This window comes from Siniperca chuatsi, linkage group LG5, assembly GCF_020085105.1.
Source record: "Siniperca chuatsi isolate FFG_IHB_CAS linkage group LG5, ASM2008510v1, whole genome shotgun sequence".
NCBI classification, from domain to species: Eukaryota; Metazoa; Chordata; class Actinopteri; order Centrarchiformes; family Sinipercidae; genus Siniperca; species Siniperca chuatsi.
In genome coordinates, this window is record NC_058046.1 from 9,189,799 (window position 1) to 9,205,220 (window position 15,422).

Consider the following 15,422-nt stretch of genomic DNA (forward strand, 5'->3'; position numbering starts at 1 on the left):
AAAGGGGTTTGTCCATCCCATATGAATGAGGATAGACTAAATATTAGGGGAGTTATCACATGTAATACAAAAAATGTTATCTATCTGTTTAAATGCCCATGTGATAAAATCTATATTGGTAAAACTACCCGCCCTCTTAAGCAAAGAATTAGTGAACACAAAAGTTCCATAAGACGCAAAGATATGAACGATCCCGTAGCGTGTCACTTTAATAACCACTCACATCCCAATTGCTCCCTTAGGTTCCAGGGCACAGAGCAGATTACTCTTCGTAGAGGGGGTGATGTTAATAGGAGGTTATGCCAGAGATAGCTTTTTGGATTCACTCCTTAGGAACATTGCAACCACTGTGTCTCAATGAGGATTTCGACTTGAGTGTTTTGTTATGAATACACTGCAATAATAGATTCTACATGCTATATGTTTTATGACGGCTGAAGCCTGATGTTTACATAGCATTTATATCTATTGTTGTATATTCTATCTGGTTGTGTATATTGTGAATTTTGTATATTTGATGTGCTTATTGTGTTTTTTTGACTGTCGCCATAGACACTGTCTTTAATTTGTAGTCCATCATACCCAGAACATAATTCCCTTGATGTCTAGCCACACAAGTTCAACTGATTGACACAAGTCGTCTGCAGTAAGGCTAATCAAGTGATGTTCTTTTAACCTTTTGTACTGCTGCATCCACTTGCTACCTGTTTTTGCCTTGAAGAAGGTCTTCGACTAAAAGCTTGTTTATTAAATGAGATTTTTGCACAGATTTGAGTGTGTGGGTGCTTTTTTTTCATTGAGTACCAAGAAGACAAACGGCAGGTATGTATGTGCAATGTAGGCTAATCCATTTCAATATTATTAGACTATTAAGTATCAAACCTCCCCTGTACTTGCCAATTTATTAGGTAGACCTAAAGCTAATGTAATGTAATACAACAGCCCTGCAATACATGTTAACCTCAGCAAGGTTATAATGTTAAGTTTTTTTATGTAATCTGCTTTTGAAAGGGGTTTGTCCATCCCATATGAATGAGGATAGACTAAATATTAGGGGAGTTATCACATGTAATACAAAAAATGTTATCTATCTGTTTAAATGCCCATGTGATAAAATCTATATTGGTAAAACTACCCGCCCTCTTAAGCAAAGAATTAGTGAACACAAAAGTTCCATAAGACGCAAAGATATGAACGATCCCGTAGCGTGTCACTTTAATAACCACTCACATCCCAATTGCTCCCTTAGGTTCCAGGGCACAGAGCAGATTACTCTTCGTAGAGGGGGTGATGTTAATAGGAGGTTATGCCAGAGATAGCTTTTTTGGATTCACTCCTTAGGAACATTGCAACCACTGTGTCTCAATGAGGATTTCGACTTGAGTGTTTTGTTATGAATACACTGCAATAATAGATTCTACATGCTATATGTTTTATGACGGCTGAAGCCTGATGTTTACATAGCATTTATATCTATTGTTGTATATTCTATCTGGTTGTGTATATTGTGAATTTTGTATATTCGATGTGCTTATTGTGTTTTTTTGACTGTCGCCATAGACACTGTCTTTAATTTGTAGTCCATCATACCCAGAACATAATTCCCTTGATGTCTAGCCACACAAGTTCAACTGATTGACACAAGTGTTCTGAAGTACTTGCACAGATTTGAGTGTGTGGGTGCTTTTTTTTCATTGAGTACCAAGAAGACAAACGGCAGGTATGTATGTGCAATGTAGGCTAATCCATTTCAATATTATTAGACTATTAAGTATCAAACCTCCCCTGTACTTGCCAATTTATTAGGTAGACCTAAAGCTAATGTAATGTAATACAAAGGTTATAATGTTAAGTTTTTTTTATGTGATCTGCTTTTGAGAGGGGTTTGTCCATCCCATATGAATGAAGATAGACTAAATATTAGAAACACCTCTCTAAAACATTAAATAAAGACTTTATACATTATTAAACTATGTAATCTGTACCAAGTAAACTGTCGAGTCTACGTATAAATGGGTAGACACATTAACAAAAAAGCACAATGATTAGACAATCGTACAAAGCTAGAGAGACTTGCTAATATGGCTTATCTCCTCTCCATTCTCCACCACATCCTGGTCTTTGACGGATTAGCCTCCTCAGCTGGGCGTCCTCTTCAGCTTCTTCATTAAGCGTACCGAGTCGTTTGAGTGAGAGTTAGATCTTGATCCACCCACCCCTCTATTGCGGTTCCATCATCCACCTGCTGGCTTTACTCCACCACCAGCGTCTACACTCTGGAGAATCATGTCTCCTATCCTCATGGGCCTACATTTAATGAAGATGCTTCACTTCGATGGGGTCTTACTGGCAAAGTCTTTCTCTGTTGCTAACCTTTCCAATTGATCTCTCCATATTGAACTAATGCTAGTATGTTTTCTCTGAATGTTAGTTAAAAATCTTGGTGTCATATTTGATTTGAACATTAAATTAATAATTTGACATTTTTGCTTATTTGCTTTTCATGCCATATGATTCAGAACACTGCTGCAAGGATCCAAACCAGAAAATGTGATCACTTCACACAGATCTTGATCTGTCTGCACTGGTTGCCCAAACATGTGAGAGCAGATTTCAAAGTACTGAATGGACCTGGCTTCCTTTCAGACCACTTTCCATCATATACTGGTCATCTGCACACACTCAAAGTTCTCTTGATTAAAGTCACTTCTTTATTCCAAAAATGCACATCTAGTTTCGGGACATTTTTTTTCTTTGGAAAAAATTCAGGGTTAGACTCAAAATCTATGCTGTCGCTGTCCTGGCTCCTCAAGCACGTTGAGACACCCTAATGTGATAATGCACGTAAAAGAAATGTCTTTATCAGAGAGCTGGAGACCCTCAGGAATACAATCCAGCCTTTCACAGATAAACTGACTTCGACTTCCTCTCTTTGCTTCACTCCTCGTCGCCATCGCATTTTTTCCCGCTAGCAGGTGTGGGAGGGAAAAGAAAGAGGAGAACAAGCAATTCAAGTAATTGGGCAGGACCCTCGCTAGAATCTTCTATTACTGCCTCTAGTTAGATCCTTGTGACAAGAAGACACAGAGATTACTAATCAAAGTGGAGGGATGAATCAGTGAAATTATGTCTCCTGTTGGAACCAACTTGCAGACTCTTGACAGCACTACAGTGCTAAGTTGGCCATCACCGCACCACTGTAATCAAAATCAGAATCGGTTACAGCCTGAGCAGAAAATAAAGTCACTTAACCAAACATGTTTTCACTTCAATGTTTTTATTTATCGCGCAACATAAAACAATATTGTGGGGTTTTTACCACATACACTATGTATTCACATAATACACCATACAGCTACAAAGAGAGAGAGACTGAACAAAAACACTTTTTTTTTACATACTGCATCCTTGACATGAAAATAAAGAACCAAGAACAATCCTAAAGCTCAAAAAGGAATGTAGCTGCCAGTTGTGTAGGTTCATTTTAATTTTTGTACGGGCCGGGTTCCAAGTCTCTATCCCAAATGTGGAGAGTGTTCATAAAATTAGGTGTTCAATAGACTTCTAAAAGTGGGCCATACACAGTGAGATGCGTATGTATATCTATGTTTGCGTGTGTGAGAGAGAGACAAAATATACAAGGTGTTAAGAGAAAGAGGGGTGTTGAGTAAAGGAAGTGCATGACGAGGGAGAGGAAGAGGGAGGCAGTACACAATTGTTATTCTTGTGTTGTTCAAATATCTTAGCATTCAGTTAGCATGAACATGTGCAACATACTCAAAAGATCATTTCAATAGCCTTTGGTACTTGCGCTGTACCAAACAAGAAATCCAGATAACAGTCTTCATATAATATGATTCTATATCTCATCCTATTTTAAATGAGTTCAAGTACAATGTGGAATGAATATTAGTAGAGAATGTACTCAACTGTTTGAGTGCCCCCTGCCCTCAAAAAGAGATGTAAATTTGTAGCGTTGTAACAAAAGACTTTTTATAAAGTCAGCACCAAGGCAGCTTCCCATCCTGTGAAACTGCTTGAATCAAAAGTATAGTTCTCTTGACATTCGAAGAGCTCAGAAAAATATTTGTGGTAATCATTTATCCCTCACATTTTTTACACAGTGAATTTTAAGGTGTAGCATCATAGCACCAGCTGACTGACCCCCTATCTCAGCACGAGCTTGGGAGGTGGCGCCTCTCATGAGAACCATCTACCAAACTCGTGAGACATTTAGAAATTTACAAAGTTATTAAGATATCATGTGCACTGTATCCTCAGCACCCATTATTAGGCAAGTGTGTGTGTGTGTGTGTGTGTGTGTGTGTGTGTGTGTGTGTGTGCGTGTGTGTGTAATGTGGGCCATGCATTGTGGTTAAAAAGTCAAATGGACCCTGTAACTGTACCAGTCCCAGCCCATGCACCATTCAAATTACTGTTGGCCATGATGTGCGTGTCATATAATTAATTATTACAAACTAAACCGCTCAACGTTTTCCACAGGGTGTCATGATTATTATGCCAAGTGCATACTTAATATTATGAGAACTAGAGTAGATAATAATGATACATCTAAACAAGCAGGGAGGCAGTCTCTTACCTGATAGTCTAACACAACTGACAAAGATTGCTGGGCTATTACTCGCTAAAACATCGCCCACTGATTCACCACAGACTGGCTCAGCAACTACCAGTATGTTCCTAAACATCCCCCCTTGGATGTGGTCCTGCACATGATCGGTGGCAAATTTATCAGGGGCAACTCTACTGATATCCCAACATTTTGGGAAATAAGTTTATTCGCTTTCTTGTTGAGACTTGAGATGATCAATACCACTCTCATGTCTGTACGCTAAATATGAAGCTACAGACAGCTGGTTAGCTTAGCTTAGCATAAAGACTGGAAACAGGGGAAACAGCTAGCATGGGTCTGACCAAAGGTAACAAAATCTGCCTACTGGAACCTCTAAACCTCATTTGTTTACAAAAACATGTTTTACTGGAGTTTATGTGCCAGACAATTTCTTGGCTGGGAGCAGTGACTTCCTGTAGCTTCTGCTGGTTGCCTGTTTACCTGGAAGGATAAGTCACATAACCACCAGAAAACCACAACTTGACATGTCTAGACTTTAGTTTTTGAACAGATTAAACAAAAGAGATATGATGTTAGTGACCTTTAGAGGTCCTGGAAGGTAGATTATGTTACCTGTTGACAGAGCCAGACTAACTGTTGTTGCCCTGTTTCCAATCTTTATGCTAAGCTAAGCTAACTGGCTGCTGGCTCCAGCTACATATTTACTGTACAGACATGAGTCAATCTTCTAACTCTCTTCAAGAAAGCGACTAAGCATGTTTCCCAAAATGTACAACTATTCCTTTAAACAACAAAACATATCAGGTTTATGGCTACCTTTTTAGATTTGTCCTTAGCTTACTGACAGTAGATCACTGTTGTTGAGTACATAATTACAATTTTGGTATTTTTCAAGCTTAAATTGAAATTTGGAAATTTTGTGATGAGAGAGTTTCTCTTGGATTGTTGACACCTGCTGTAAAATGTCAACTAAATTCATTGCTATCAAGCTGACAAGCTTTTCTAAAACGCTAAAATTCATACTTGTAAATATGAGGTTTTGGTCAGAGAACTGCAACATGAGGGATCTTCCAGTTATTTTGACTGTCATCAGTCAGTAAGTCAAGTGTGGTTTCATTTTACATAATTGGGCTAATGATTTTGTTTTTAGAAAGTGACAGGTCTCTGTCAGTTATATGCTGACAAGGGGTACAGTACTTACGAAAGCAAAACAGCAGTGTTACTAAGCACACATTTACACACAACACACTGGGACCAAGTGTTGTTTACTGTTGTTGAGGGCTGTCAGAGACTTCAAAATACCCCCTTGTCATTCATGGTTTAGTTACTATCCTCACCAGTTAAATAATCTTACCTAAATATTTTAATATTTACATTTTTTATCTCTCTCTTGAGAAAATAAAAAACAAACAAAAAAAACCCCCTAAGCTTCAAGTTGTCAATAATCGGCTCTTTCTTTTGTCATTAAAATCAAGATTAAAAGTGCTTTTATAAATCTTTCTTCTCTATGTACAATTTGTATTAGCTATATAAAAAAAGATGAAAAAACAAACAAACAATAACATCAAAGACAATCATTATCATCATCACCATGTAGTAATAAATAAGAGTAAAAAAAAGCAGGTTAAAATGAGTGTGGAGATCTAGAGCACACAAAGGGACATATGCATGATTCTCTGCCCTCAGTAGCAAGTTGTGATTGGGACCAGTGTCTCTACAGCGTGAGGTAGAGAGCTGGAGACCCTCGGGAGAGGTAACAGGGTCTTTCACAGATGACGAGGGCCTTGACCCAAACAACCACGAGCAGCCAGGAGTCAGCCTGTAACGAGTTCTATTAGTTGCTCATTTTCATTTTCAACACATGTTGCAAGTAAACCACGTTTACTTTTCAATTGAATTAATCAAATGGTCACATTGTTGATGGAGAGAAAATAAAAATGAGTGTTTCACAGGACTCTATCCAGGCTATCAAATAGTCTCTCTCTTTGGCTCTTCTCTTTCACGCACCCATGCATTTGTGTCATTTTCAGACACACACCCACACACACAAACACACACACACACACACAAACACACACAAAGTGAGATTCATTGATGCAATGCGTTTGCATTTGACGCCAACTCCCAGAAGCTACAGTAATTTTCCAAGGTCTCTCTTTAACTCTCAGTACTATTGTTTTCTCTGTGAATGGTTTACCAAAAATGCATTGAATGACTGTGCTTTCTCTGCCCTGTACAGTGTACTTTGTTTGAGACAAAACCACTTTGCCACAAGAAACCGCAAAAACACCTCAGAAGAAACCAGTTCTTGAGCCCAATGACAGAGCTGCAACCATAGGACGGCCGCCACTTTGACTGGCTGGCTCTGTGGTGACAAGGTGCCTGCAGAAGGACACACCTCTCTCTGCTCGAAGATGACAGCACCATGCAGAGGAAGGAGTGGGCCCTTCACAGTAAATCAAGTGTAATAGGAGAGCACCAGAGCGTGTGTAGGAGCACCAAAAGCACTGCTGTCCCAATACTATTTCTTTCTACTCAAACCCAGGATGGGCTTCCCAGATACATTTCCAGACTTCATTCACATTTGTGCCACAATGGCACAAAGATCAACTTTGCCTTGAGCTGCTTTGGTGAGGCCCATCCATGGTCAGCTAACAGGTTGTGAGATCCCCCTCTACTGGCCATGGATGGTTAAAGCAACCAGGCAAGGCTGAATGGATCTCAAGTGCTTAAAGGTTTGTTTGTACACACCACTTTGAAATGGCAGTCACTGCTGCCCTCTAGAGTTTACACTGGGAAGTGCTCACCCCTACTTGAATGTTATAGGAAGATAAAGTGTGCCACCTGTTCCATCTCTATGTGGTAATTGCAGGTCTGGGTCAAATGACATTTGCAAATAGTATCACTTATTTTAGCCTCTGTGGAGTACCATATTTGTACAGTTTTCCACACCGGAAAACATGACAAGCATTTGTAAGGTAATTCATTATATTTTTCTTTGCATGACAAATTTCCTGCACCTATGTCTTGAATCAATAAATCCCATCATTCTGGTACTCCACCTCGGTCTAAGCAAAAATATTTACTTGCTAATACTAGTTGAGCCAGATTTGAGTTAGAGCACCTAAGTACAGCATCAAGTGCCATGAAGAGTAGCGGAATGAATATCGATCAGAGCTGGAAGTTGAGCACCAGTCGAAAGCTGGAGGGGTGCAGAAGAGGAGGAGGAGCACATCATCTAATGACAAGAGAAGCAGCAATGTTTTCTCCCAATGTGGTTTAAAGGGCAATTGCAATTATTTTTAACCTGGGCATTATATTCCTACTTTTTGTATCATGATGATTGGTTTTGTTTCAGACTTTAGAGTTCAGTTTTAGCCTTCTAGGGGCTCTGCTCTCCCATACGCAGACACACAACAAACACACAACAGCTGAAACCAAGCACTGCTCTTCAGCTGTATTCACGTAATATCGAAGATGCAGCCTCCATTTGGAGTCCTTTTATGTGTTCTACTTGTTACAGTAGTCTCATTAAAAAGGTATAATTGTTTTTATCAGTGCAAATACCACTGACAATTCAGACATACACTATACTGCTTTGACGACTGACTTTGATGGATCCCTGTCTTTCTTTCCTTCTTTCCTTTTTTTTCACCAGGTATGTAGACAATAATAGAATATATTCTATTTGTACATAATGGTTAAGTGCACAGATGTTCCCATCTAATGGGAAAAATATGAAATTATGCAAATAGTAGGATACAGTATATGTAAGTTTCAGGCAATAGAAAATATAAAAATGGATGTTGGCAGGTTCCAGTACAGTGTGACTGTCTTTGTGTATTAGACAGCAGTGTTGCTGGTAAATGACTGATAATAATTGTAATTATCCTTTATGGAGGCCTAAACTGGCTTTTTTTTTAAAATCAAAGATACATATCTGTACATTGTCAATATAGATATACAGTAGATATCTAAGGCAAGCCTACTGGAAAGGCTTTTTTATATATGTACATATGATTACTGTAATATTGATTTGCTGTCTTGCCAGGCAGGTAATGGCTCCTCCTCTAAGTACAGCTAGAAGATTGACCAGAACAAAGAAAATCAAACAGAAAATAGGGTACACGTTTTCCAAACATGGAAAAAGCAATTGTCTGAGTCTGACTGACTTAGACTGATTGATTTAAAAAATATATATAACCAAAACAATCACATTATTAATAATAACATTAATGAAAACAGCAATAATAAAAAAACAAACAAGTCTTCATTATAATAATACCTGTAATAACAACATTGACAGTAACAATAGCAATCATAATAATATTGATAATAATAGCAATAATTAGAATCATTAAAATTCTATAAACAAGAAAAAGCAATGGAGTTCCTCTCCAGGGAAGAGAGAGGAAGAGCACCACAGGCAGTGTGTCTGAAGCCCAAACCACTGCCTGACATGAGGTAAAAAACAATAAAAATGTCCCCTCCTCCATGTGGACTGCAAAGGGGGCAGGATAAAGAGATGTCAGACTGCGGGACGGCTGAGAGACATTCATCCTGCTCATCGCTCTCTCCAGCCCTCCACTGCACCACTCTGTATCTATCAGTCTGTCTGTGTCTGTCTGACCTCAGACAAAGTGGCTGTAGGGCCCAGTGAGGCGGGTGAAGGCATAGGGAGACACAGTAACCAAAGAGGTGGTGTGGAACGTGGGGGCTAACCGTGTCACTGGCCCCTCCCTCTTGTCTTTAGTTTGTCCAGGTCCTGGACTGGCACCAGCCCCCGTAGCCCCCCACTTGCGTTTTTTCCCGAGGGCCTTGATGTCATCCTGGGAGAGGCCAAGGAGAGCCGCTTCCTGCTGCCTCTGCAGTGCTCGCTCTGCCAGTAGCTTCATTTTGGCCTCCCACAGAGCCAGGCCGTGCATGGGCTGGTTGAGGTTCTTGTGCTGGTAGAAGACCAGGGAGATGCGGGTGGGGTGGGAGCGATCAGGCTTTTTGAGCGGAGTGGTAGCATGTAGTTCTCGACGGGCACATTCAATCAGGATGGAGCCATGGGCTGGTGCCACCGCTACACCACCAATGTTGGGATCCAGGAAGTTGTGCTCGCTGTCAGACCACACCTCATCATCTTCCTCTCCACGGCCCTTGGTGCTCTCAACGTCACTTTCAGCTCTGCTGGGGTTCCAGCAGGCCTGATCTGACTGCTGCAGGGCATCAGGGAAGAGGCGACCCTCAGGGGCAGGGGACAGGGTAATGCCTGCCACGGAACCTCCACAAGACTTCCAAGCCTTCTCTTGGAGCCCAAGGGGAGTGGAACACCGACTTTCCCCGGTCTTGGACCAGATCTTGTCAGGGTAGGATCCTGCAGGATTGCTGTGCTTCAAACCAGCACTATATGCTGCATGCCCCATGGCCCAAGCATTTGGCTGAGGACTAGGAGCAGGGCTGGCCCAGTGCCTGGGGGTGCCTGGGCCTGGGGTGCCTGGCTGTGGTGTAACTGAGCCTGAGTGAGAGCTGCCAGGCTGTGGTGTACGTGGGTGAGGGGTGCTTGGGCGTGGGGTGGCAGGGCGTGTGGTGCCTTGGTGTATGTTAACTGGGAGCCCTGTGCCTAGGTGCGGGGACGGAGATGGAGAGGGAGTTACCTGGAGTGATGGCGATGGGGCTGGGGAAGCCATCAGGGGATTTGAGCCAGGGTAGGATGTCCACTGCTGAGGGTAAGGAGAGGGCTGCCGCTGCTGGGGATGCTGGTGCAACAGCTGCTTGTCTGGGTTCAACAATGAGGCTTCAGGGCTTTGTTTAGGGTTCAGATGGCCGTCCCAGTTGGTAGGAACGATACTTCCATTAAGCTTGTGCTCTGGCCAGGCCACAAACTGGTGGGTGGTGCTAGGTGTGTTGGCACCAGCCTGGCGCGGCATTGTGCCTTCATAGACTGGCACATCCATAGGCTCCTGTTTGATGACTGGATTGCCTCTGTTGGAGGGTTCAGAGGACACCAAGGAAGGACGGGCCTGGTTGTAGTCAGCAGGCTGGGTGTAAGCGCTGTGGTTTGGTTGGTTGGCTTGCTCTGGATGGCTGGGGTAGGACTGGGCCAGTCTGGCCTGGAGGCCCTGAATATCAGGCTTCTTGTCCACCTGGTCAGCCTTACCGCCTGTTTTGGGCAAAGAGCCATTTCGACCCTCGTAGGTCCTCAGCTTAGGGGGAAAAAGTGCATTGGGGGGGTAGTTGTAGTAACCATAGTGCATTGCGGGAAGATTGTGGTGATAACCATTTACTGGGTCTGGTGCAGAGGGCTGGCCAGTTGGGGGGAGGCCTCCCCTTGCATAGTAGGCAGGGTGTGGGTAGATGTTGTTGAATGGGTCTGCTGCCTGCACAGGGTATCCATCTATTGATCCGTTGAAGGGCTCCTTCTTGATGTTGGGCTTCACGTTTTGTTTTATAATTGCTGAACGTTTGAAACAAAGGAAAGATCAATTACAAACTAAACTTTAAAAGCATTTCAGTTTAGAATTGTCTTCTGTAAACCGTTGTGTTAGGTTAGGGTTAGGGTACATGCATTTTACAAGAAAAGGCCCCAAGTCAAGCAGTTTAAAATAATTTGCCTTAGAGTCTGGACACCTGCTGAACACAATCAAAGTACATTATGTACACAAAGTACACAAAAACAAACACAATAACTAACCTTTATTGCCTTGGGGTTGAGGGGAACCAGTGATGCAGACTTCAGCCTTGACCACTGTTTTCTCTGGCGTCTCCCCTGCCTGCTGCATGAGTTTATTTTTCTTCTTCTCCGAGGCCGACTTCTTGGCCTCCAGTCGGCGCTGTCGGCAGGACTTGGCAGGTTCGGGCAACTTGCGGACCTCACGGCGGAAAGCCTGAAGCACCTGGATGGCTCCCGTCTGCATCTTGAGGCGCTGGGCCTCCTCATTGCCAAACTCATCAGTCAGGGAGATCCGGTAAAGAGGCAATACATGGAGCTGCTCATCATCAGGGATCTCCTTCACTGCACGGTTGTCCTCCTTAGTTAAAGTACACACCTAACAAAGAGAGAGGGAGAGAAAGATGAAATGTAAACTGCTAAGCTACAAAACATCAACACTTTTTATTTAGCTTATTCACACAAAATAACAATATATCCTTTAACCCCCAAATGTATGGTGAGTGATCTTACCACCGTGCAACCATTGTAGAGGTTGTGCTGGTCCTTATGAGCATGAGCACAGAAGTCCATGCAAGCAGTGACTCCAGAGAACGGCCGGCCTTCCTTCAAGCCCAGCCTGCACTCCGGAGCTCTCTGCTCCGACTGGCACTGAGGAAGAGGACAGGGATAACTTAATTTCCTTACATTCATCCAAGATAGAAACACATGCAGCTTTTATTTTTTCTTTCTCAAAGGCAGCACTTCTCAGGTGTTATATGTCATATTGTAAAAATAGCTTAGAGTTGAGTCAGTCCCTGCCAGTAGAATATTTTCTGTTTCTCAGTCTTTGTGCTAAGAAGCAGGAAGTGTTATTATGTGACAACCAAAGTCATGATGGTCTGGTGTACAGCACTACTCATTGTGTGTGAGGAAGATGACAGGTTGGTGGCTGCATGATTGGTGGCTGTAGGGTTGGTGGCTGTAGGGGTGAGCACTTCCCAGTGTTTACTGTGTAAAGGCTTGCACAGTAAATGTACACTGATGGGTATTTGCCTGAACAACAAACCTGGTTACTGTATGCCTGTGGAGCCAGCTGCTTGTACAAAGGAGCCACCTCAGTTGCCAGATGCTGGAAGTTATCCCTGAGTCTGTCCTCCTGACAAGCAAAAACAAGGATTACAGGTCAGAACAAAACACAGAGCCACAGAGCTATAAAAGAGTAGCTTATCATTACTCAAGATTACAAAGGTGACTTTAAAATAATTAGCATTAATATATTCCTGTATAATGCTATAAAACAAGTGGCTTTGATGTGATGAGTACCTCTTCAGGGTGATCTCCTTGTAGCCTGAACTTGCGTGGCATTTTGCTTCGGGCGTACTTACAGCCATTAAAGTACATACTCCAGGAGCAGCCAAAGGAGAAGGAAGCGCCACAAGATTCAGGGTCCTTGCCTTGACATGCACAGGTACGACTGCAGGGGGAGACAGTGAGGGCGTGCTCAGCTTCATGTATAAATAATGTGTACCTAGTGCATGCTTTACATCATGCATACACTATAGGTTAACTGAGCTTAGTGGGCTATACCAATGTGGCAGAAATTTCATATCAGCGAGGAAATTTGGGCAATATTTCATTTGGAGCATTAATGTATAAAGCACATCATCTTAGCCTCTTAGAAGTTTCATAGAACTAATATATTTTTATTTTAACTTATATTTACATATGTATAACACAGACACTCACGTGTCATCAGTCAATACGCTAATACAGTACAGAGTGTATAACTAGTGTAACAACACAGAGGCTGCTAAAAAGGGAATAAGACTTATTTTCTAACACCAGATGGTGAATAATAGTTATGTCTAAACCAGGTTAAACAAGGGTGTGTCAACATCTATTCATGGCTAATTGTAGGAGTGGCATGTATGACATGGACAATGTGCACACATCATTGTGTGGACATCTGGCTACAAAGATGCATAATTTTGATTCTGTGCATATACACATTATTTGTCTTAAATTTAGCTTTATGCACAAACTTGTATGATAGAAAACCAGTACCCATCAGCTACTCACTCATCATTGAGGCCACAGCGTCGACTGGTGGGGTTGCCATATTTGGTGAGGGTGCCACTGAGCTCGCGGTACAGCTTGTCAGCCAGGGCCCTCGGGACACCTTCCCAGGCCATAATGAGGATGATGATGACAGCGTTGGCACAGTGGTGGCCTGCACGCTGACGCACCAGACACAGCAGCTTCTCTGTCTCGCTGCTACGACGGATCACCTGACAGAGAAACAGAGCCAGACAGGAAACAGAGCTTATCATTATTTTAGCTTTTGCTCATCCAGGGGAAGTTTGGTAAAACACCCAGGCTCTTTACCAGCAGCACGTTCATTATGCTCACAAAGTGGGCCTTCTCTGATTTTAGTAATAAACATTTGTGCTTACAAAGCAGTCACCTTTAGATATCCAGCACACACAAATGCTTTTGAAATACTGAACAAGACACAATGAGAAACAGTTGATGGTTACAAAGCATTTTGGAAGGATACTGGATAGCTATACTGATGTCTAACCTGCTTTGGTGACTGGATACCCAACAGGGGCATCACACTACTCATCTCTATTTTTACGCAGCTGGTTTATTTTTTTTTTTCTCTTTCTCTCTTTGAAGAGTCAATTCACATTACACATACTAGTACATTTTGCTTCTCATAACCTCAATATCTAATTCCTCACAACTTTTTTTTTTCCAAACCTGAATACACATCATATTATTTTTGGGGGGAATTTAAACTGCGTTTCTGCTCTGGACCACTCCAGCCCCAAATAATCAACTCCTTCCAAAATGTCCAGTTCTCTGTCGACCTTCATGGAGGAGAATGGGTATGTAGACCCTTGGAGATTCTTAAACCCACTTAAAATCATTCGCTTTTTTTCACCTTCATCACTCTTTCTCCCAGATAGGAATCTCATTGGCTCTGTCCAATCAGTTGACTATTTGGCCATCATGATCTCATATCATGCTCCCTTGCAGTTGGATATTTCCTTTAGCCCAGGCCTATTTAATTAAATTTGACAATGAAAACGGTCAGTTTAACCCTGCCTGGACTGGCAAGTATTTGTTTATTTTACCGCCATCTCCAAATGCCTGCTTTTTTTTTTTTTTTTTTTTTTTTTTTTTACATTTCTTTGCATTTGTTTGAAATATGTCATTACCAAAAACTAAAAAAGGTTTTAAATAGGCTGCTGAAAATGTCTGGCCCATCTACATTTCTGGGTTTTAAAATCTGGCCCAATTGAATTTGTAATTGAATAGGTCCATCACTTTGTACATACAAAGTTTGATTCCTTTCCCAGGCCCACTCAAGAATCATTATGGAGAGCCTTTTTAAGCTATCTCCTACTCAGAGGGGGCTTATATCTGAAATTTATCGAAACACCATGTCTTTGAATAGGGACACCTGCTCAAAGTCCAGGTGGGAGGGGGGACTTGGAGTGGAACTGGGAAAGGAACTTGGACTGGTGGAAAGTGACATTAGAGAGAGGGTGAATTCTTCATCATCCTGTGCTCGACTCAGTTTGATCCAGTTAAAAGTAGCGCACAGAGCCCACTTCAGTAAATCTAAGCTGCATGAATTTACCCTGATTCTGATCCCACATGTGATCGTTGTGGCAGTCAGACCTGGTCTTGGAACATATTGGTCTTCGATTTCCGATGTATTCTCGACGTTGTTGAATAACAGTTTACAGCCTTGCCCGTTACTGGCCATTTTCGGGGTGCCGGCAGAGCCCCTCCAATGCAATTCCAATGAGGTTGACATGATTGCTTTCGCAACACTTATAGCCAGGTGAAGAACACTACTAACCTGGAAATCATCTAACCCCACCCCCCAATTCTCTGCCTGGCTGAAAGATGTGATGTCGTTTTTGCAACTAGAAAAGATAAAGTTTACACTTAGAGGGTCTAGCGAGCGCTTTCTAAAGAAGTGGCATCCTTTTGTCTCCTATTTTAATGGCTTATCTGTTCTTCCTCCTGACTGATCGCCTATGTTTCTACACCATATTATCGGCCTGTAGCGGGCCCTTGAAGAAAATATGAAAAGTGGTGACCTGTAAAGTTTGCATTGTGTTTATTGTTTGCTTATGCTTTTCACCAATTAAAACAAGAAAAAAAGAAAAGGTA

General features: G+C 42.0%; 1 protein-coding gene across 7 annotated transcripts in view; it reads right to left on the reverse strand.

The window, feature by feature from the left end:
- Window positions 1-3,260: 3,260 nt before the first annotated feature.
- tet3 (tet methylcytosine dioxygenase 3) overlaps window positions 3,261-15,422 on the reverse strand; it is a 48,151-nt gene continuing 35,989 nt past the window's right edge. For all 7 annotated transcript variants that reach the window (XM_044196986.1, XM_044196985.1, XM_044196990.1 and 4 more), the window contains 6 exons: window positions 13,311-13,519; window positions 12,555-12,705; window positions 12,298-12,387; window positions 11,763-11,900; window positions 11,274-11,628; window positions 3,261-11,036 (listed from right to left, as the gene is read on the reverse strand). In XM_044196986.1, coding sequence (XP_044052921.1) covers window positions 9,226-11,036; window positions 11,274-11,628; window positions 11,763-11,900; window positions 12,298-12,387; window positions 12,555-12,705; window positions 13,311-13,519 — 2,754 coding nt within the window. In that variant the 3' untranslated portion in view covers window positions 3,261-9,225. The remainder of the gene's footprint in view (window positions 11,037-11,273; window positions 11,629-11,762; window positions 11,901-12,297; window positions 12,388-12,554; window positions 12,706-13,310; window positions 13,520-15,422) is intronic.